Here is a 25,119-nt window from a genome sequence, read left to right as displayed (position 1 = left end):
TTACGCCGCGCCACGCAGTCGGATGCCGCTTCGCACACGGGGTGAGTACTTTTTTGGAGAGTGAGAGACTCCTTTCCCGTTCCTTTCTCCTTCCGAATGTATCTTCCACCCCTCGGGTGATACTCGCCATTCCTGGAGCCACGATCTTCCCGATGATTCATCTGGCAGCAAAGTACACTTGAGCACATTCGCATATGATTTGATACAAAATTTCGGACATACGCCATTGCAGTTTTGCACGTTCACAGTCATCTATCGAGTAGGAGCAAAATCACACGGTGTGCAGCGATAAAAACCGAAATGACAGCGAAATTACGTAAGCCAATACACCGCCAAACGCCACCGAAATGGAAGTAAATGGTCCGCGTTGGCGATGATGATAACCCTGTAAGATGGTCAGAAATGATTGCCTTGGGTTACGTGATTACGCAATAACTCTGAGCCAAACGACTTATTTTTCAGTGTCCTCTTTCAGTCCGTCTGTGCCTGAGTACGAGAACAGATCTCAGTTCCCGAACCGTTTTTTTTTGTCTTGGAAAGCCTACTGTGGCCGTCTGTGCTGTCGTCGTTGTGTTGTCAGAATACCTGTTCGAATCATCGCTGGGTTCGCATTGGAGTCACTGTTTTGTCCATATTATCTGTTTATTACCACCATTGGGCTTCTTTGTTGTCCAAAGCTATCGATGCTGTGATTTTTTTTTAAAATTCCTTCCACGGAATGATATGTGCTGTCTTTACATTAATATTTGACATTGGACGATTTTGGCTTGTTTCCTGGTATATTCATATTCCTGTGTCTGTTTTGTGGGTTCTCTGTATGACGTACGCAGTTCCAACTAGCAATGGCATATGTCCAAAATAATTATTCAAATCAATCTTTCCCATTGCAAGACTCATTCAAACAGCGTAACAGTAAGAGAGGCTATATAAATACATTGGTCAAAATAATTAGGGGATCAGGCAAAAATTCGGTGATCATAAATCAGTTTAAATGATTAATATTATATTCTTTACATATACAAATGTGCTGAAAGAACAGAAGGATATTCTTGTTAATGATACGAGGCGGGATATGGCATCAGTAGGACAGCAGACAAAACAGACACAAACACTACAGCAACAGTCATCTATTATGGTGAATGGTCACCCCGATCGGCCAATGCTGCTGCACACTCGTGTGACATGGACTCAGTGAGATGATAAAAAGTTTTTGGGGGATACGTGCCACTCTGCCATAAGGGAATTTTCCATCTCTACACGAGTTGTGGCAGGTGCTAGTCTTCAGTTGCAACGCGTCGTCCTAAAGCATCCCAGATGCGCTCAGTTGTATTTAAGTCAGGCAAGCGAGTTGGCCCGGCAGGCGCTTGCTACCCTCCTCGTTCATCAAGTTGTTTAATCTAGCTCTGCATGGACAAGCATAATCATCCATTAAACGGAAAACCTCACCAATGGCACCAACATAAGACACAGCTTAAGTTCACAAGATCTCGACGCTATATATAATGGAGCTGTCAGATTGCCATTGCCGATGATGTGAAAGTCCATAAGTCCACCAACACTGATTCTTGCCCACGCCTTCAGTCCACCGCTACCATGTGGAACATTTTCTTCCACTAAAGCTAGGTTGTTATGTGTTCCACGTTTCCTCCAGATGATAGCACGTTGATTATCAGGTTTCACGATGAATCGCGACTCATCGGAGAACAGAATGGATCTCCGTTCGGCGTGGTCCCCGTTCAAATTGTTCCTCCGCCCAGTTTCTGCAGACTCTTAGGGTGCTCTCTTGTTAATAGGACACGCACCATAGGCCTACGTGCATAGAGACCACCTGGATGAAGACGATTATGGACACATTGAGATCACACCTTGCGTCCTGTTGCTGTTGGGAAGGCACATTGCAGTTATCATTGCATTTTGCCTCCTGTTCCGACAGGTTGTCAATAAGAGATAGCTGTCCCCCCTTCATTGTTTTTGCTCGTGGCCGACCTACACCTTGCCTTCTGTGAACACGTCATGTTGTTTGGAAATGAGTTCAGTAGTTTGGAAATCACACTTTATGACTCTTTGTGTCGTCCCAGCTCCCATCATTCCTGTGACTCTTCAAGCTATCTATTCCACTAGATAAAATAGTTGTGGCATTGACTTCCCCAAATGAACACCATTGCGACCCACATACAACTCGAATAGACATCACACACACATACAAACACTCTCTTTCACTACAAGTGCAAAGGTTACGTCATGTTTTCAGGAATGTAACTTTCATTAGACTCATAATACTGCTGAAAACACACCCTGTCTCATCCCCAAATGTTTTGTCTTCTCCCTTAATTATGTCGTATCCCATAATTATTTTGACCAGCCTAACAACTTCGACAGAAAATATGGCAATGAGCTGAATAAAACATTGCCACCACTAATAGGAAATGAAAAAAAAAACTAACATCATCAGGAAGCGAGAGGAGATAACCCACACAAGATCTAACTCCGATTGGCCTACAACAGCCAACGATATGAGGCCATTCATGGCTGACAAATACAGAAGTTAATGGAAGGAGAGCCTTTCTCTGAATGGCTGGCACTATAACCAATAGGAATTAACCTCTCGTGTTTGGCTGCCTGAAGAATACGGGCGAGTGTAGTTTGCTCGTCGGGGACTCAAACCAGCCACTTGACAACTCGTTACACGCCCCTGCCGTCACCTTACTCTAGCCCGGTGTTACTCGGTTCTTCAAGGTTATTAACTCGTTACCCACCGAGCGAGTATTCTTTCGCAGACTCGGGACTTGCACCCGGAACCCTCGATACTGGTGACGTCAATACCAACGGCTCATTAGTGGTTCATAGTGGCAGGGCTTACACGCATAATGAAGTTGCCCTTCGGTCGGCGCGGCGGGCGGGCAGAGCTTCGCTGGTTCACTCGTGACTATTGGTCTCGCTCGTCGCTGCAACTACTGGGGTTCATAATCCCTACAAGGGGCAGCGGTCTTTATAGCCCAGAATATTGTTTCTTCCACTCGTCCAAGCTATGCAGAAGGCATACGCGCCGGCTGCCACGCAGCTGTGAAATGAATGAGAACATTCTTATTCAACCTCACTTAGCTTTGCGGGTTCCATAACCCACAGGCGAACCGAGGGGCCCCTCACACTGGGAAGTGCTGCGGGTTGCGTCCTTCCAGGGATGCGACGAAACTCTCTTTGTACGTCGTGGAGAAGAAACTGAACTGGTGGGTGGAAAACACCCGTTACACTATATTTAAATAAGTTTCGAAAATGGTTGTTTTTTTGACTCACATATTATACCAGTCGTTGTGGATATGTGAGTGAGGTACATGTGGCAGGTGGCAGGATCCAGCACGGCCATAAGCATCTGGACCAGATTCGTACTAAGATGTACGATATAGTCTGTCTCACGCTTAGATTGCAGTAAAGAGCAAACCGTGCCCATTGTTTTGAGATTGATACTACCTGATTCGTCATCGTTAAAATTCTTTTATTTTAAATATTCAATAATTATAAAAAGTTTTAGTATTTTTTAGTTAAACTATTGGTTGAGATTATTTTAAGACCATAAAATAAAGCCCTTTGACAGTATTATTACAGTTGTATACATTCTGAAATAAATTCTGAACTCCAATTTTTAATTCACTGGAGAAAGTCTTTGCAGCAGTTGTGCACTATTTATACAAGGTATTTCAATAAGTACATATATGATATGGCCAAATATTATATAAAAAGATAAAATTACAAAACGGTTGAAACCAATATGACGTCTTTCAATTAGAAAAATCGTTCTTAGAAGTAAAAATTGACTAAAAAAAAATGTAATTCCAAACACCTCGTACCAAATTTTCCTTAAAAAAGATATAATTTGTAATTACATTTAAAAAACACGTGAGCGAGTATTTCAGTACTCGCCAGATGTGTAACATCTAACCTCGGTAACGAGCAAATGTTCTCGTGTTATCATGTTGCAAAAAATATACTTATAATTCAAAACTCTGATCGAAATTTCACGTAGAATTATTTTAAATAAACCGGAGCGTAATAAAAAAATACGCAAATTGTGTTTACAACTAAATTTCTGGAATTGAATCTCGCGTAGTTTCCTCACACGCCGCTAGAATTCGCTGTTGGAGCAGCTTCGTAGACCATTGAATCATTTTATTTGCAGGGGAAATTTTCAAACTATTAAATGAAACGACTCCGATAAAAGCAAAAAAGATTTGAAAAATAATAAAAGTGGCTTATTTTCGACAAGGAATTTTATTAAAATACTGTCCATCTTGTTAAAAATTATTAATAGTTAATATTATAAAGTTATTATTTGGCTTTGTGAAGATTAAGGCCTTAGATGGCAGCACAGAGGTAACCGATTTCTGTTACATGCGACTTTAGTTTCATTCACGAAATTACTCATACCAAAAAGGGAGTGTGTACTTAGATTCTTAGGTACACACTTTTGAAGTTATACTTCTATAGCATTACTAAAATATTAACCTGAAACTTTCAAAAACGCATATTATAACACTAAACATAAGTTTGTATAATTGTTTTCGCCTAATTCGACTGAAATCATTCCGTAAATACTTCCTACAAACAAACCTTAACTTTATTAAGCCGTTTAAACATTTTGAATTTAACAGAAAAAACATTTCAACACGAAGTTCTTTATTTTTATCCATGACGTCGAATTTATGTAGGCTGAATTGTGTCTCTACAATACGACGAAAGCCGCGCTATCTCTACATTTCAACTGCAGGTTGTGATCCAAGATTTTTTTTTAAAATATAACAAATTATTAAAGGATAGTTGGTTTATTATTATTTTCAAGCCTATGCGCGGTGTACATGAAAGTGGGCCCTCCTTTTTTTTCGAGATTTCTGAGACTTGCTCAGATGGCAGCACCGTGATGGTCACACATTCCCGTTACGTGCGACTTCCGTGCGGGGGCTGAGATGCTGTTGTTGAGTGGCGCACGCGACCGCCGAGTGGCGGCCGAGCTCAGAACAAGGACGGAGCGCTCCTCAGCGGGCGGGAGTTCTCCAAGGCCGGCGCGAAGTCCGCGCGCGGAGATAAGGCACCGGCTCGCTTATCGGCGGCCCCTTCCTTTCCCCCTTTCCCCGGGTCCAGCGGCGCTGTGCCGCTAGTCGGCTCCGCGGGCGGCCAGTGCGCCGGTTCACGTCCAGACATGTCCGCGTGGCGGCCCCCAGGCCATGAGCTATAGGTGAGTCCCCGGCGCTGTGACCCCAATTACCATAGGCGTGCCCAGACATTTCCATTAGGGGGGGGCCCTGCTAAATTTTTAAATCAGAAGCTGAATTTAGAATGTTAAATAGCCTAAATACATTCACTCATTGCGTGTTTATATTTTTGTGCAGTATCGACGAGATATGAATGTTTACTAGTTAATATTTATATCCGTATAATTTTAGCAATCTTGAAAATATGTTTTTTTCCCATAGACAATGTTTAAAGGGTACTTACACATTTTTCCCTCTCGAATTTTCCAATAGCTTGGTCCAGATCTACCTTGAAATTAACTTCTTTTTAGTGAATGCAAACACAGCAATTCAGACAACGGAACTTTAACAAACCTCTTAATTTTTTTTTTTGCTTGGCCATTTTAAGGGACCTCGTGTTTTAAATAAACTAAGGCGGCTGTATTTCCAGAACGATAAAATGTTTAGAAATATTGATAATTACCACACTGCAACACTGAAAAACAGTTTGAGTGTCACAGTGCCAGGAATATACGAATATTAACGAACGCATTTGAGAAAATGCCGATCTGAGTGATTACATTAGGGGGGGCCATGGCCCACCTGGCCCCCCTGTAGGCACGCCTATGCCAATTACACGTCTTTTTTTTCCCTTACAATTATAAATTTTCAACTATTTATCTCGATTTTTTTTTTTTTGGCATGTCAAGGCACAAATCATATACCTCCCGGACCTTGTTGCAACCACATATGTTACTAACAGGCTGTAGTGTCTGTAAGCGCCGCGAGGACTACAACTGTCGTGATAATCACGCCGGTTCGTTAGTGTTGACTTCGACGGAAGCCAAAGCTGTGTACTATGCCATTCGAAATTTTTTTAAAAAATTCAGTACGGAAGCTTTATTGCAAGCGGTAACAATTATATTTGAAAACTGTAAGATGGTGAGGCTTAAAGCCCCCTTCTTAAGGTGGGGTCAAAACTAGAACAGCCTCCAAGTGGATACTTCACTACACTAACTGAAGGAAGGGGATTTAGGGTGACGATATCCCCCGCCCTTCAGATACACTAATTAAATTAGAGCAAGGCAACATAGCGACAGCTAATTATTTCTTCAACTGGCCAAGACTTAAAATCGTACACTTTCGTGTCCCGTAATCGTATCCAGTGATTCGAACAAAGCGACGATGTCACACGGTAGCAGCCATGTTGATTTATTAAATTTTTTTGTCATTACTATTAGTTAAGGGCTTTTGCTGTAAATTCAACACTATACCTCTGTTGGATTTGCTGTTATGTTAAAAATATTTTTTTAACTGATTTTTACTAATTGTGACATAATTGTTTTAAATAGTTTTGAGAGTGATAAGATTGTAAAAAAAAATATTCGGGAATTTTTTACACTTATTATAAAACACTTAGGAACTATCTGTTGAAAATATTTGTGACAGAACAACAAAGGCCTTAGTTATGGTAGTTTATTTATTGTCTGCTGGCCTATTTATTGTTTACTGTCCGTTTCTCAAGCCTTCCTCGACGCAGGATGACGTCAACCACACCCCTGACCCTCAAGGTCGCGGGCTATCGGCGTGTCCCGCAATGCGCGCAGAAGACCGTCTAGTCGGGGTGTATGTGTGCTTCTGGCGCGGTATAGCCTCTAGGCGCAAGGCTCTGAACTGGCGCGCAGTCTTCTCGACGTCCATAGGACAACTGTGGAATTTGAGCGGTGACCGTAACATTATATGGCATAGAAATTAAGGTAAAGATGTAACGCAAGTCCCTTAAGTGCTTACAAGAATCTGTACCGGTTGTTTTACGCCTACAAATTATTCTGTAAACACGCCTTTTAGCCATTTTGACTCTTCTAAACATACAGTTTAAAAACTTAATCCGAAATCAAAAGTACTTTTCGGCCCTCTGCAAATTCTTAAATGCTTTTGGTTAATAGAACCCACTCGGATATCTTGAGTAGTTTTGAAAATCGTGTTGTTTTTCCTGAAGCTCTGCGCGCCGTGTGTGTGCCCGGGTAGGAGAAGCTCTTAAGATATTCTTCGGTCAACAATGTTCACTCACTTAGAAAGTTATTCTAATTTAAGGTGACCACCTGGCTGGGCCGATAAGATTCATTGAAAGCGTCTAATCACGTACATCATTTAAGAACCATTGCACTTGTCTATTCAAGTTTCATTTCATGGCTTCGTGCTTCGTCTTTAACATGTTTTTTTTTTGACACACAGAAAAATATTTTTATCTACTTTTACAAAATATTATTTTGGAAACGAGTGGCCAAGAAATAGTTTGTAATACTACAAGAAAGATATTGTAACTTTGTACAACGCATGGCTATGGTTATACGGTTTTCGAGATGATACTGAGTATTTATTACGAAAATTGCAGCACAATTTTACATTTTAATTGATGTTTCATTCAAGCAAATGTTTTTTTCAAACCAAGGAAAATATAATTGAATATTAAATAATTACACTTTATTCTGTTTTATTATGATAATTTATGAGTGCAGTTAATACTAGAAAGCTATTTGGGGAACGGTTTAACTATTGGAGGCTACTGGGACAACGCAAAGCATAAACATGTCCGTGCAAAAAACTGAACCTAGTGTAACCTGCGAACACTATTTTGCAGTGATACAGTTTTTTTTGCCACGTGAATTTACAAATTTCTGCAATTTTAGATGAATATTTATGTTCCTTTTACAGACCTTTTTCCTGGATCACTTTACGGTATTAACAAAAAAACAAAAATTAATTGTATTTTTTGATACTTATTCGGTAATTTTTCTATTGTTAAAAACAATTTATGCTTGAATGGAAAATTAATTAAAAAAAAAAAAATTATCCTGCAGTTTTCGCAATGAATACTCAGTATACCCATACCTAGAGGGACGGAAATTTCGCGCATTCATTTAATCACAAGTTAGAATGCAAACCTTCACACTCTCGCACAGTGTTCATGATTTGATCGCAGTTATTTGGACACGCTTCTATACGACCGTGAGCCAACGGTGTCCAATTAGAAGAGAAATATGCGAATCAGGTAGTGCCAATTAACATGGATGACATTTTTTCTCGCCAAGAAATCAACCAATGGGAAAGTAAACACGGGTTAAACACATCTACGACTTTGAATTGTACCCTGAGACCAGACGAATGCGGGTCTCTACCCATACCCGAGGATGGTCGTGCAGCAGTGATGCCAACTTGGGGGTTTTCCCCCCAAATTTAGGGGGAAACAAGATGTCCAGGTTTTTTTTTAGGGGGTACATTTATTTAGGGGGATTTTTTAGGGGGTACTTTATTCAAGAATTTTTTTCTCTACAAACACACTTTTTGCTCAATTATCATCGGTTGCCTTGAAAATATGTTTAAACTAATGCCGTACTTCGTGTCTTGTACTAAGCAAGACGCAGGTGGCGCTGGTGGCTGAATGTACCAATAACAACTTACTGCTCAAGTCAAGAGAACATTTTTTTTTTACTCTCACCGCGCTTTTGCTATTCGCTGTTCGACGTTTTCACGTTGACAAGTTAAGGTTGTGTCTTGTGTCCGTTTATCTATTGGCGAGTTCTATCGAGGTGCAAAGTAAGTCGTTTAAGTTTTTCTGTGGTACAAAAAAATAACAAAAAAGATTAATAATAATCAATTATTCGTGTTCGAATCTTTTTCAGAATGACAAAAGAAAAGAACAAAAAATATCAACAAAAATATACAAAATGTTGGGAGACCGATCCCGAGCTTCAAGGTTAGTAAACATGTATTCCTTTTATCAAAATTTAATTCGTAAATATGTGAAATCGTAGACATTGAGTGTTGTTTTTCAAAATTATTATTCTCTACTTGGGCAAAAAATAAAAAAATGTAAACACGTATAATCTATATTAAAAGTAAAAAATGGAATTGAAGAGGAAATAATTTAAGTTTTTAGGTTATAAATTTGTTTCCATTATTATACAATAATATGCACTGGTCGTGGATTTTTCGTGCTGAGTTGGAAAAGTTATACTATGCTTGTAAATATTTTTCTCATCCTTATCGCATTGTGAAAGCGAATTTCTATACTACCCTACTGTCACGTTGAACGCAATCAATTTTCCAACTCAGTGCAGCATGACACTCGATGCTCTTAAAAACTTTACTTAATTGTGGTGATGTTACTATCAGATTGAAAATAATTATTGTGCTTGCCAGTGTGTTTTAATTTGTATTGAAAGTACTATGATCTATCATTGGTATTTGTATTACAGGTTGGTTAGAGCCTGATTCGACTGATGCGTGTTCCGCAACCTGCAAGTATTGCCACGTGTCATTAAAAGCGCACAAAAAGGATCTCTTGAATCACGCAAATACCGAGAAGCATAAAAAAGGCTGTTGCATCAACCAAATCTGCGAAGACCTGCAAACCTTTGACGTCAGTATTTAAGCCTGTTATGACAGAAAAACGAAAATTGCCGAGTTGAAAATCGCTGCATTTATTGCAGAGCACAGTTCATTACAAAACGGTAAATCATATGGTCGAAATACTGCCGCAGATAGACCCTTCATCTCAGGCGATTTCAAACCTCAAACTTCATCGCAAAAAAATAATGTTCGATGCTTATTAAAAATGTGCTCGGCCCTTGCATGCTACAAGAACTGATAGAGGAAATTGGCGATAGTCCGTACTCTATTATAATCGACGAGAGTACGGATCTGTCTACACAAAAAGTACTCTGCATCATGTTGCGATTTTTTTCTGTCAAAAAAAGGTCAGTTGTTACGTCTTTCTACCGATTAATTAAAATAATCGATGTTGATGCAAAAAGTGTGCACGGTGCCATTAAAGTGCAAATTGAAGAAGACGGTTTGAGCGTCCAAAATATGGTCGGGATTGGCGTCGATGGAGCGAGCGTCATGGTTGGGAAACATCATTCCGTATCCACTTTGTTTAGAGAAGAAATAGAGGACGTAATCGTCGTAAAGTGTGTTTGTCACTCACTTCATTTGTGCGCGGAAAAAGCAACGGAGACATTGCCCCGTCAATTGAAATTTTTAGTGCGAGAAGCACACAATTGGTTTTCTTACAGCCCTAAGCGAATAGAGAAATATCGGACGCTGTACGAAACAATAAATGGCAATGGAATACCAAAAAAAAATCCAAGGTCTTAGTGGAACTCGTTGGCTCGCACGATCTGAGGCTATTAACACTATTCTCGATCAGTGGACAGAATTACAGTTGCTATTTTCGATCGCGAAATCAGAAGACAAATGTTATGTATATGGTTGAACAGTTGTATGATATTATGAAACGATTGACCTTCAAGGCTTTCTTAGTTTTTTTGAAGTATGAACTGAAAAGTATCACTCAGTTGAATTAAATGTTCCAAAGCGATAATGTCGAACCAACTAAATTACTCGAAGACCTCTTTTTGGTATTCAAAAGTTTACTTCAAAAACTCGTCGTGCCATCACGTCTTCAAAAATTGGCAGATAGCGAATTAGCAGACTTCGATTTTCAGTCGCATTTAATGCATACTTCAGCTATGTATTTTGGATACGAGTTTCAGTCAATCGCAGAAAATATTGACGCAAGAGACTTACTCGATGTTAAAGAGAGGTGTAAGAAATTCTTGTGTATCTTGGCTCAAGAAATTCAGAAAAGATTGCCAGATAATTTATCGGTTTTGAAAATGATGGCCAATCTTCATCCCAAAATCGCATTATCACAAGTTAAGCCAACTTTGACCAACGTTTTGACAAAATTCCATCGAGATCATTTGTACAGTGACAAGAATTATGTAGAGTCCGAATGGAATCAATTGCCAAACAAATCGTGGCCAAATTTGAATAATTCAGTGGAATTTTATTCAGACGTTTTCAAAGATTGTGATTCTGGTGGACACAAACGTTTTGAAAATATCGCCAAATTTTCGATGGCTCTTCTCACACTTCCAATGTCAAACGCAAGTGTTGAACGTGCTTTTTCAACTTATAACGTAATTAAAAATAAATTTCGGAATAGATTATCTCTCGAATTGCTGCAAAGCATAATGATGGTGAGATTCACTTTGCAAAGAGACGGCGGCTCATGTGCCAAATTTGTTCCTTCTGACCGTATGATCAAATCATTTAACGTCAATATGTACGATTTCAAAAATATCAGCAACAGCAAAACGCAGCGCGATATCCAGGCCGATGCCTTCGACGAAATATTAGAAGCTTATCCCAATGACATTTAATAATATTGTGTTAGAAGGAAAAAAAGGAGACATTGAAGCATTTCATTTTTTATTTTAATTGTCTCGTTTAATTTGATTAACATATATCAATCATTGATTAACATATATAAATGTGTAAAATGTACTCACATAAATACAACAGCTATTTTTTACTACTTCAACGTATTTTTAATTCATATTTGAAATTACCTCTCAAACCAAGTGTACAACAAAAACTTTTGTGGTTTTTGATCGACATTTAGGGGTATTTGAAGTTGGTCCTAGGGGGAAAATTTTGTAGGAGTTGGCATGACTGTCGTGCAGCCGGAGATGGTCGCGCCGGTGATGTTGCAGGTGGAGGCGCGTGAGGGCGCGCTCTGTGTGGCGGGAGATGGCGGCTAAGGGCCTGCGCGGACTGGCGGAGCTACGCGCCCTGCTGGGACTGGCGGACGCGCTGTGCACCCTCGCGGCCTTCCTGGCGGCCGCCCTGCTGGCGCCCCTGCTCGCGCTGCTCAGCTGCGGTACCGCTGCGGTACCCGGGGTCTCGCCCGAGACACCCCGCGTACCGGGGTCTCGCGCCGTGCTCGCCGTGTTCGCTGCGCCGGGTGGCCAGACAGGATAGTCTAGTTCGCGATGTGATCATTTCCACGGCTCTCGCGCCGTGCGGACGTAAAAAAAAAAGGAACGTCTCCATGAATTCAATATTTAAAAATAATAATGATGTCCGCAGGCTTCCACGGCCATTGTCCTGAAGTAGCTTGGCTTATGGGTCGTGGCCGCGTCCTCGGCGAATAATTCACCGACGTTTCGGTTGACATTGCAGTCGCCATCTTCGGTAGGTAACTGCTCCCTGATGATGGCGACTGCAACGTCGACCGAAACGTCGGTGAAATTGTTCGCCAAGGACGCGGCTAAAACCCAGAAGCCAAGCTACTTAATAATAATAATAATAATAATAATTTGAAGACTTTCGTCATTTAAACGAGGCAGTTTGCTTGTGAGGACGAAACCAATATTTATGTATTATTTATGGATGAAAAAACTCAACCCAGTTTGATAGCACTCCCTTGGATTCAAATCCCAGGCATTGTTCTGCCTTCTATATTCTTCCACAGATTTATTCCATAAACATGGATTTTCTCTTTGTAATATTTCAATTAACTTTTCCGTTCACTTGGCGATACTGAGAGATATTAAAATTCATTAAAAGCAAACGCAGAAGTAGCTGAGAACCAAACACCCGGTGACGTCGCCAACAAACCGGACACAGCGAACACAGCTTTGTGTGGCCGGTGACACCTGAGACATGGCGAGCATAGCGAACATGGCGAGCATAGCAAACATGGCGAGCATAGCGCCCTGTGTGGCCGTAGCTTAAGGGCGCGGTTATACGGAACGCACAACTGTAGGGTGTCCATAAAAGTATGTCCCAGTTTTAGTCGTTTAACATTTTAATTTGGGCTATTTACAGAAAATTGAAAGTAAACCAACCTAGTTTTTCTTACAAATGTTCAATATGTGCACTTTTAGTTTTACGGCACACAATGTACACCATAGTCATTTTGCTGGCTAGCATGTGGCAACTGTAACCGGTATGGACTCATGTGTAAACGTGTTCTTAAAACCTTCCACACGGTCGTCTTTGGCAACTGACGTTCAAGATTTGCTTTCCGAAAAAAATTCCTTACGACTACGCAGGTAAGATGTTCTGACACGGTCAGCATCCTGCACAGACACTTTTGGTTGTCCCGTGCTTTTTGCTTTACAAACACATCCGGTCGTTTCGAATTGCTAATACCATCGGCGGATGTTTTTGCCTCATGGGGGACCACAATTAAACTTTAAACGATACTCACGTCGAACTTAAATTACAGATTCACTCTTAGCAAATTGCAGAACACAAAACGCTTTACGTTCAGGAGGCGCCATTTTACGTGGGTGGCGCTGCAAGCGAGAAAACAATAAAGCAGCACTCGCGCGTGCGCTTATCTGAAACAGTTTGAGTTACTCTTTAATTGTGACCTTGAACCAAAACTCTATATTGCTTACAGTTGATACTATTAAAATTTATAACTGGGACATTCTTTTATTGACATGCTGTACTTCAGGGGAACAGGTTTAATTATTTTTTTTAAAAACGCGAAAGTGTGCGATTACACGGCTCTTTGTATAAAGTGTATTCAACTCCAAAACCGATTGTCTACTCTCATCGATTGGATGGATGTTGGATGCTATTTATTTGTGCAAGTGTACTTCTGTTAGAGAATTACCGTCAGCATCAAATTTTAAATAATACAATATCCACCTGTTCATCTTTTTTTTTTTTTGTTACAGTCGGTCAAATATTACACGAACTTGTGCTGAAAACATTCTCCATCTTACGTTTTTCGCAAAAGGGTTGTTTTTACTCTCAACACTCAACAGCCAATCAGAGGCATATGTAGAAGAGATGTCGTTCTGAACTTCTTTGCCTCGAAGGAAACATGTTCAGACTGTGTGTAACCGCACGCAGAAGTTGAACGTGTTACCCTGAAGTAGTTCTTGGTCCCGCAGGGCCGCACCTTAATATCGAATGAATGTGCTCCGAGATGTTTGTGTTGAAACCTGGGAGTGGATGTCTGTGATATGACGTTGAAGACAACTTGGCTAGCAACTGGATAGCAAAACATATGGTAGCGATATAAAGGCTAATATGCTGTAATTTCATTTAATAGCATGAGAAAAATTCACTAGAAAAATCGTAATGATGCCATAATATAGATAGTTTTGCTGAACAAACATAATTCCAACACATCTGCAATAAATTGTTTTGCTTTGCAGTTAGGAAAAGGAGAGTGGAAGGATGTTCTTATTTTCACTTCAAGTTTTAATATGGCACTTCTCACCTCCATGATATTAAATATGGAGGAATTATGTAGCTGTTTAACACATTTGTTACCAAAATTATGACAACGAAAATACCTTTCTTATCTCTTAGAAAACCTTAATTTAAAATTATACGGAATTATGGGGGGAAATAAAACTCCAGAGCTTCAGATTTTATGAAAAGAAGTTAATCGTTTGACACCAGAAAATATAGTATATAATTTAAGGATTTAAGAATAAAATATTTCTGTCGTCACAACTCTTGCTTGTTGCTAGGTTATTTTTCACACAATCTCCTGTATTGTTAGTATGGAGTGTCCGGTATTTATTAGTCTCTAGTGTGTTTGTTGTACGTTCGAGGGAAGCCTAAGATGCATAATAACTTCTCGGCATGCGAGAATATTTACATTGGTTAGAATATTACCATTAGTTGGTTGCCCAACTAGTTCCGAAGTTTACCGAAGTTCGACGCTAGCTTGGGAAAGACGTTGAGGTCGTCTTTCATGGACGTTAGTGATGCAGAAATCAGATAATATTCATGCTACATTAAATATAATTTAAAATAGTGTGGATGATTGGTTAGGTTAGCATTAATACAAATACGGTGAAATCTTGTGAACAGTTAGATAGGTTAGGTTAGCTACATTGCAAATACTATAAAATAATAAGGGGAATTTATTAGGTTAATTGAGCTAAATTTTAAATTGTCAATTTCTATCCATGTTATTTTTAATGTAACTAACATAACCTAACCTAACCAGCCATCCACTATACAAAAGTATATTTAATGTAGTTAATGTAACCTATCTCACGATATCACATATTTGTAGTATTGACACCTAACCTAACCACTCGTTTAATGATAAACTGTTAACATTTTGGATATTTTACTTTCAGAGAAGTGGCTTTCATTCATAATTGCCAATGTTTTTACCAATCAACATTAAACATTCAACCAAAAACTCACATACGCTATAAAAGGTATTTAGAGTTCGACTCCTCGACGTTTTAGTTTTAGGTGAACAGAGAGAAAGAAAAACGTATCAGATTCCGATTTTAAGGTTCCTATCATTATTGTAGCAAGCTGTTTGCAATCATGGTTAAGGATGCATACATTTTGTCCGAGTTATACGTAAATATATATTCGGGCGTGCCGAAAAGTGTATGTGCTTTGGAGGCGTCACTTCGAGGGGCCTGAAGGGTGGTTTACACGCAACTAATTGTTGTAGGGTTTTATCGCATTGGATAGAGCATATCAGGTAAGACGGAACGTCTGGACGGCAAAACGTACACACGTCTTACCGCAACGGACCGAAAATCACAGACAAGTCGAAACACTGAACAATGTGGAATGTCGTTACCAACTCTAATTATCAATACGCGCTGCAATCCATCCGTAGATAATTTCGCCAGTCATCGGGTTCATCCCAATGTATTTTTTTTTGACAGCTTTAAGTACGAATATTGGCTTCGTTTGAATAGCCATTCTCTTGACCATCGTATACTTCTCCCCCCCCCCCCTCACTGACTCATTCTGAGCTAATGCAGAAGAACGATGCAATAGTCAACTACAACGGAGCTTTCCCCATTACAGATATCCTCAAACTGGTCCGAGGAGTTTGGAAGTAACTTGCATGACGGAGGTGAAGTTGGAACGTGAAAAATGAACGTACGACTTAAAACGTTGCGCGGGAACCATCTTAGCACGCTACACCAGAGACAGTCTCAGGAGGCGAGTTCGCCTGATGTCCGCGACGTGTCGTGAGGTCTGAGAGGACCGTCGTGGAACACAGAAGGCCCGGAGAGGGGAGACAAAAATAGTTTTCGAGCCCCCTCACCAAATGGATGACTGATTGATGACGAAGATATGATAGCATTTGAGCGCAAATAATATTTTACCAGAAATTATAATTAATAGTTTAACACAATAGCAAACGTTATTTAAACGTCGAGGTCATTTCTCACACCACGTGTCTAGATGTTACTACTATAACTTTTCTCACATTGCTGTTACGATATTAATATAGAGCTGTCTCGTATTCCCCGTAAAGTGTGTTTGATAAACCTCATCATTAATTGTGCAAACTATAAATGTGTATTCAGATCAGCGAACCCCGAAGATAAAAATTGTTCTTTGAAACTCAAAAGTATTTATAATTTACGAGTCTCGTTTTTATTTCGATCTTGCACTATAGACTACTTACGTTAGTTGCAACCCTCTTTCTTTCCGCCTTTAGAGCTAATGTTGGTGTTAGCAAAAATCCCTTTCTACCAAATATTTTTCGTACTATTCATTAGAAGTAAATAAACTTCAAAGCATGTAATATTTCTCTTATCAAGAGAGCTATATGTATTTTTTCAATTTTGCAAAAAGCATCCCATTTCCACCCTCTTGGTCTGATTTATCCCGACAAAGAAATGGACCGAGACTTTTATCTCTATATTGTATGTATCAGTCTGGAAGTAACTTGTACTAAATTACGGTAATATTTAAACTTTAAAACCATTAAACATACATAGCGCTGGTGCAACCCAAAAAATGAAGAGAATTTGGGGTACCCACACATTGGTTATAAACTTTATTATAATATTCGTGCTTATTATTAAAATAACCTACAAAGACTCTTATAAAAAGCAATAGCTAGACAAGTTTTATTTCCAGAAAAACAAAAATGCCTCAGGTTTTTTTAGGCGGTTGCATAAAATTTCTTCGTTGACAATTTCCGCCAGTTTGGCGTTAAGAGTCCTGCTGAAATAGAAAGGAACATGTGCACTGATTTGAATGGTTGGTTTGTTACTTGGCTGTGAGGTTGTAAATCAAGAAACACACGTAAAACAAAGCTCTTATAAAAATGGATAAATGTTATGTAGAAAACAGGAAAATAAATTATTATCCTCCCAGAGGAAGAATCCTGCACCGGACGGAAACTTAGTGGTTTTGGAAAGAATGATTAATACATCCCCTCTTGCTATAGAGCATCCCACTCTTAGATTGCAGTATGGAAGTAAATGGGCGCATTCTCTCTCTCTCTAACACACGCCGATTGCCGTTAGCACTGTCCTTGTTTCTTCGTGCGTTGTTGCCAAATATCAAACAAAATTTAAAATTTTAATTTTTGGACCAAGCTTTTTTTCATATTGTATAGAATCAAAATACGCATCAGGCAATGCTTATTTTGAATACTTAACAATATTTTAAGTGTCCGAAAAAATTAAAAAACATAACTTATTCGCTGCGAACTGTTTTGAAGTATTCCGATATGTTTCACATCAAAAAAAAAAAACCTACATGTGTATTTCATTCAGATTTTTTTTATTAGTAAATTAATGCCTTAGGACGCCACCGAACAAATGTTAAGACAAAAACTGTACAGGTTTCACCTAAATAATTTTTTTAATATATTGAAATGCATTTTCTCACAAACTGACACATCAAAAAGTTGACCCGCGGAAAAAAAAATTTCTATTAAAGATAGATGGGGGACGAAAGCGAGAAAAATGTTCACAATGAATTGAATTAGTTTATAAAAGCAGCGCCATCTCAATTGCTTCTACCGTTTCCGTGGAAATAGCTGTTAAAGATGTGTCTTATCAGTACAAGAGCGCGCGCTGCCGTCGTAAGAGGAAACAGGGCCGTGTGTTTAGATAAGTGGGGTTCTGTCCTACAAGCAATTTCAAATACATGGCTTCCTTAGTCAACAAAAAATATTATAATCGATTCTTGAACATAATATTTAAAATGTATGAAATAAATACGAAGGAATTTAATAGCGATCATGGTACAAAATTTTGAATTATTTTTCTATCCTTCTCACCAAGCATATTATCAAACATTGTTTTAGACAAAGTTTTGGAAAATAATTATGATATTATTACAAACAATTTAAACAGATTTGATAAGGTGTCTACTAAGGCAGTTACGTTTTTTGTCCGGTGAAAATTTTTTTCGAACCCATGCAGTTATGGCTGGTCGTATCAAAAATGTATTTAGAAAACATTTTTCGGCATTAGGTAATCCGAGTTATCATACGTTAAAACGGATTCGATATTATTCATATTATGGGAGTTGTTGCGATTTTTCTGTTTTTCAAAAAATCTTCCCTATTCGAACCAATTGTTCGGATTTTTCCCATAACTTACTCGACCGAGAATTTCCATTACCGTATTTTATTTATCATTTTGGACATGACTTGTCCAAAAATACGGCATTTATCGGGCCCATGAAAATGTGATATATATATATATATATATAATTATATAGGTATATATATGGGATTTTTAGAACAGAAAAGAAAACTATAAGAAAATTTCGTCTACAATAGGTAGTTTTTATTTGAAATTTACATAAAAGTGGCATTATTACAAATTTATATGTGTAATAGTATAAAATATTATAAATTACGATATGATTTCTTAAAATGCTTCTTGTTCTATCCAAATTACAAAGACACGCATCTCCTGAAATTCGTAATGTGTTAGAGATTTGGCAACAGCGCGCGCCATAAGCCGTGTACTGCAATCTAAGAGTGGGACGGGCTATAGACGATGCTCTACCATTGAAGATAAATTTCTTCTTGGCTTCCGAGTTGAAGCCACGTCTTTGTGAATGAAGATGTGCCCGAGGTTATTGCAGCCTTACCAATGGCGATTGACAGTTGTTACTCGCCGTTGATAAAGGCCTCTGCAAGGCACGCACGCTGTTATTAATGTTCACATTGAATGGTTACAGATTATCCAGGGATCTTCGTACACTTGCAGTTTATCCTCGAAAAGTCACGGTACTGAGAGAACGCATTTTGAACATGAATCAACAATAATAATCTTATTATATTAACAAAAAATTCAGAACCTTGAATATACAAAAAAAAAAATTCCTTCCACGCTTGTGTTCACCCTGTTTACAACAAAAGACTCAACTCGAAGTCAGAATCAGGAGTAGTTTCTACGAAGATCCAGTTACCTGACATTACGAAGAACGCTTCGGTTATTCGATGTTAGTCCTTCGTTGAAAGATCCTTAAAATTGCTGCAATTTCTGACAGTGCAGAAAGGTCGGGCACACGAACATTCGCAAGGACGTCGCCTCAACTCAGAAGCCAAGAAGCAGTTTGAGACTCACCAAAGGGATCTTGATATCTAGCGTCGCTGAACATATTACGGTTTCTCAAGCTATAATCACAGTGATCCGTCTCACCTGTCCGTCCGACATTCAGCCAGTCAGATTACCCCGAAAATTCCATTCTCCATCCATCCGATAAAGCTTTAACTTTCGACGGACGAACGGATGGAATCATAACCTCAAAAAAGTCTGAAAGGCATTGTCTTTATTTTAAAATTTTTAATTTTAGTTGGTTTTATTTGCTAATCTGCTTTCGAGGTATGTTTTTTTTATTTGCCTATGAACACGTTTTAAGTTAATATCAGAAATTAAAAAAAAATGTGATAAACAAAAGTAATTGATAATGCACGGTAACTAGAAAATATATTAAAATAAATGTTTATAATTGCTTAGCGTTCACTATCGTCAAATCAGGGGCGCAACAACTAAATTTCCAAAGGGGGGGGGGGCAATATACCTTTTAATAAAGAATCATTGATCCCCCCCCCCCTATTGAAGCGGGGGGGGGGGGGGGGGTCCGGGGGTCCTCCTCCGGGAAAATTTGTATTTCAAGGTGGAAAATGGTGCTATTTAAGCATTTTTATTATCTAAAAATTGATTACACAGCACTTTCTCTGCCCCCGTTGGCCCCTACTTCATGGTTTCAGAGGGGGGGGGGGGGGGCAAAATATCCTTGCCCCCCTCCCCCTTGTTGTTGCGCCCCTGGTCAGACTGGTAAACCTTTAAAAGTGAAATGTCCTCAAAAACATAAGCCTTGAAAGCAGGAACACACGGACGCGAGAGCCTGAGGTATGGTCTGCTCCGCCCGGCGCATGCGCAGTGGTGGAATCGGGCCGGAGCGCGTGCGCGCGCAGGCTGCAGGCGCGCCGCCCGGAGCTGCGCGTGGTGCGAGACACGACGGTGCGCTCCGCCATGGACACGCACAGGAACCAGGGAGTGGTCACCGCCTTGCTGGAGCTGGAGGGTCGCTGCGACCTGGCGCGCGTCCGGGCCTGCCTGCAGGTCAGCCGGTCGCCTACACGGCAGTCATGGCCGAACTCACATGGTCTAGATGTCATTTTTGAAACTAATCGGAGAGGCAGACACATTAGGATTAATATTAAATGATTAACAATTTTATATTATTGTGTTATTCGGTAGAGTTAGAAAAAACTAAAATATTTAGCATCTGAAGAAGAAACAAATTTAAAAAAATTAAATTGAAATTTGATGCTTGTTACAAAAAATTAATAAAAAAACTTTGAATACCTTCTCACAGATGTCTGCTAAAAACTTATTCTTCATATTCAAATACGTCTAATAAACGTCAGTGTACCTGATATTTTTCTTTCTTGAAATATTACTTAAGTGGGCGGGCCCTAGAACATTTGTCGGGGCCTGGAAACAGGTTGAAACCAAGATGGCGTCTTTCAGTTAGTTTTCTGTAAGACCCGTTCTACAATGACGCGGAAACGGAGATGGATCTCCCGGAACAAGAGTTTCTACAACAGCACGCAGACGGAGACGGACCCGTACAGATAAGCTCGGCAATGCCCAGCTCTTCCGTTGGTCCGACTGAAATGCTGCCCCTTGGAAGGGCAGCCCTTCAGGATTTTTCTGGCAATGGTTTGTTTCTACAGCGACTGGAAGGGCAGCCCATCCACTTTCTGAAAACATGTTTCTTCAAGTGTTTAAATAATCCTGAAAACTTGCCCCTTGGAAGGGCAGCCCATTAGGATTTTTCTGACAGTAGTGTTTTTGAAAGGTTGTCTGAATTGGGTTGTCATGGGCAGCCCTTCAGGATTTTCTGACAGTGGTTAGTTTGTAAAGCGACTGGAAGGGCAGCCCTTTAGGATTTTTCTGACAGTGGTTAGTTTGTAAAGTGACCTAACCTAACCTAACCTAACCTAACCTAACCTAAACTAACCTAAACTAACCACTGTCAGAAAAATCCTGAAGGGCTGCCCATCCAAGGGGCAACAATTCAAACAACCTTTCAAAAACACCACTGTCAGAAAAATCCTGATGGGCTGCCCTTCCAAGGAGCAATAATTCAGGATTATAAAATCACGAAAAAATACACATTTTAAGATAGTGGAAGGGCTGCCCTTCCAGTCGCTTTACAAACTAACCACTGGCAGAAAAATCCTGAAGGGCTGCCCTTCCAAGGGGCAACAATTCAGCTCCCCCCTTCCGTTTACGTTGCTCCGCGCGATCTTTAGAAGCCTAGTATTTAGCTGCGGTGGTAGCCATGTTTGTTTACGTTCTAAATACGCTAAAAAAAATTGTTTCAAGTACAAGAATATCTAGTGTTCTATTATTACTTGGTAGTATCACTCTGCCCGTGCTATGTTCTCTAAACGTGATAAATCATCATTCCGTAAGCTTGAAATGCAACATCGCTGGCCGCCATTTGCTACGTGGCAGACGCGACAGCGAAATGTTCCGGGGTATATCGTCTCCGTCCCTGTGCCGACGTGTGGTGAAGGGGACGACCTGTCGGCCGCAGGACGAGATCCTGGACCAGAAGAACGCCGCCGGCGAGCTGCGCTTCCCCCACCTCAGGATGGCCCTGGGCACGAGGACCACGATGCTGCTGGCCAAGCACTACGTCTGGCGGCCGGTGGCGCGCTTCTCCCTGGACGACCACCTTCTGCTGGGCAGCAACTTGTTCCGCGGCCGGCCCGTGTCCGAGCTCAACATACAGGTCGGCGCGCCATGCACACTTTAAACATTACCGTCAATCTCAGACAGGGTTCCCTAGCACGATGCGGAGTCGACGTGGTGAGCGACGACACAGCTCCGGTACTAGCCTGGACAGCTAGCAGAGGTCAAGGTGGTATATGACGTTTTTTTTTTGTTTTTTCACGACGATTTTTACAAACAGCTACAGCACACCCAGTCCCGGGCATTTTACCACACAGAAAACTAGTATTGAACCTGCATTAATGTTATAAAATATTCGTTCAAACGCCGAACACTGCACAAGTTGACGTTTATCAGGCTAGGAAATAAAACTCTAAACACACACGCGAGGTACACATAAAGTAGCTGAATTCGTCGTGCACATGAAGCTGAAACTAGAATAACGCGTGTCATGAGATCGCCTCTATGACAGTGTGTCCAGTTTTGTCGGGACGGAAAAATAAATTTGTGAAAGCGCGCGCGTCTTGACTGGGGACGGGACGGGAGCAAGGTTGAGGCGATGGACTGCACGTGACGTCACTTCGCTGCCTGCGCAGAAAGATGCGCGCCTGCCTGAGGCAACCTCCCCTTCTACTAACCTTGAGCAGAGGTTGGATAGGCCTCCACCGGACCACGGGTTCACTGGGTGTTTTGAGGGGTCCCAGCGTGATGTGAGAGATCGGGGAAAGGCGCCAGCAGTGCTGACAAAGTCTTAGTGCTCAAGACACAGCCAACTGTCTGGTCAGCTGAGTGAGGTTACGGGGCTGAGGCGGTGGCCATGCTGGGTTGGTCGTCCCAGCTGATGCTGGTCGTTGCCGAAGCCCTAACACTTCTCCCGATAAAACAAAAGTGAGCGATATCTAGAGACCTGCAAAATTCGCGGATTCATTCGGTGATAGGCTAGAATTCAAACACATATATTTACCTCTTAGATGATTTTGCTATTGGCTTACTGTTCATCTGGACGAATCTCAACCAGTCATAAATAGGGGCAGGTATTTTTCGCGAAAAGATCTGAACGCCTATTAGAATGCAACAAGGTATACCCGCAACTGTGGTTTCTTCCGTGTGATTGGCGTCCGTCTGCGAGAGAAGTCGTTGCCTTATTTGATCGAGCCATTCAGGACGTTTTTGCTTCCGTACTGAATTATTGTGATTTGTGTTGTAACAATCGACAGGTAACTGAAAGAAAATCACCCAATAACGGAACACAGACAATGCTACAGTGTTTTAACTTTCAGCTAGTCTCGACATCTTTTCGCGAAATCTGCATGCCCCTAGTTATAAACCCTCAACCAAAGAAGGATCGAATCACAGACAAACCAGCTGAGACGACTTACAAGTCAGCAGCCAATGAACCTACGTTATTTGCCCGAGTGTACAGGGGTATGTGCAGTCTATCCCGAAGGCCATCGAAACCGCGAATTTTGCAGGTCTCTAGCGATCCCTAACAGTTCTGTCTTAAATAAGCTCTGAAATGTATATAAAACCAACTGGAATGCTACTCCCACTCTACTACCCTATTAGAGCGCATATGTGGGAGGTGAATGTGAGAATGCCGGCCGTAAGGTCGGAATAATCTGTTCATCTCAGCCAATGAAATGTTGCGATGTATCCGACATCTGTTGGCAGCGATAGTAACTACAATAACCGCCAAATGATTATCCCGTGACATCTGACCAGCAATTCTGTGATCCCCGTTTATACTGCTCGCCATCAAAACATTATTCCAGCATCCCTCCGCCATCCGCCTAGACAGCAGTACTCATTTACTCGCATCCCATACGACACGGGTTCGAGTCTTACTTGGCAGTCATGATTCGTGTTTTCAATGTTTCACTAAAAAAACCACTTCAGTGATTCCTTCCTATAGGCCATGGCCGCTTCCTTCGTTAGTTTCCTTGAACTGTGTTTTAAAGTTTATCCTTCTCTAATGACTTCGCTGTGGGGGTGCTTTCGTAACTTAGGAACACTAACTTAGAAAGCACAAGAAAGAATTTTCTAAGCCATGACTGTTCTAAATGCGTGTTTCTAAATTATGACGATTCTAAGTTATGCAGTATGGCGTTGTGTGTTTCTAAGTCCCGTGTTTATAAGTTATAATACATATAATGTGTGTGTTTTAAGTTGTTATAAGTCTAAGTAATGAATTTATAAGTTACTACGTTTCTAAGTTGTGTGTTTTGGCGTTAAATGATTTTAAGTTATGTGTTAATAAGTTATACGCGTTGTAACTTATGACAGTTCTGTTATGTTGATTTTTTTTTCTCGAGAATTCTAAGTTATGGCTGTTCAAATTATATCGTGGGAAAACAATCTCTAATGTACTCACTCCACTAAATTTAAGAAATAACCAGATATGTGTGAATCGTGTTAACAACCATATGGACACAAGAACAATATAGTATAGTGTATTGCTGGCTCTCCACGCGGTAGTAAGAGCGTGTCAATTAAACGGAACAGAAGGGTAAGTGTGGGAAGCGATAACGTATCAGGGGAGCGCGGCCACACGGAATCCACACATAACTTAGAAACACACAACTTAGAACAGTCATAACTTAGAAATCTCGAAAAAAAACCACACAATATAGAACTGCATAACTTAGAACTATCATAACTTCGAAACACACAACTTAAAAACGGTATAACTTAGAAACACACAACACCGAACCACACAACTTCAAAACATCGTAACTTAGAATATCATAACTTAAAAACACACAATCTATAACTGTCATAAATTAGAAACACATTACTTGGAAACACACAATGCCAAACCACATAACTTAAAAACATGCAACGTAGAACAGGTATAACTTAGAGAAATTAATATAGTGTGTTTCTAAGTTCTATGTGGTCTAATTTATGACAGCAACCCGGCCACACAGACTAAAAAATATCCTCGTGCTCTCACTTCGAGTGCTTTAATTTTTCAAAATATATTTACCTTGTAGATACAAGTATCAGCATCATTACGATTAATGGTGTTTTGTAAAACAGTTGATGTGTAACAAACAGGCCATGCTGAGACGGCACCATTT

At 40.3% G+C, this 25,119-nt stretch overlaps 1 protein-coding gene across 1 annotated transcript in view; it reads left to right on the top strand.

Moving 5' to 3' along the window:
• The first annotated feature begins 5,116 nt into the window (after window positions 1–5,116).
• Window positions 5,117–25,119, top strand: part of LOC134528033 (uncharacterized) — a 39,792-nt gene continuing 19,789 nt past the window's right edge. Inside the window, exons 1-4 of the mRNA XM_063361220.1 lie at window positions 5,117–5,227; window positions 11,786–11,952; window positions 20,235–20,416; window positions 21,903–22,100. Of these exons, the coding sequence (XP_063217290.1) occupies window positions 5,217–5,227; window positions 11,786–11,952; window positions 20,235–20,416; window positions 21,903–22,100 (558 nt within the window). The 5' untranslated portion in view covers window positions 5,117–5,216. The remainder of the gene's footprint in view (window positions 5,228–11,785; window positions 11,953–20,234; window positions 20,417–21,902; window positions 22,101–25,119) is intronic.

Source organism: Bacillus rossius, chromosome 1, assembly GCF_032445375.1.
Source record: "Bacillus rossius redtenbacheri isolate Brsri chromosome 1, Brsri_v3, whole genome shotgun sequence".
NCBI lineage: Eukaryota > Metazoa > Arthropoda > Insecta > Phasmatodea > Bacillidae > Bacillus > Bacillus rossius.
This window is presented reverse-complemented; position numbering and strand designations above follow the sequence as displayed.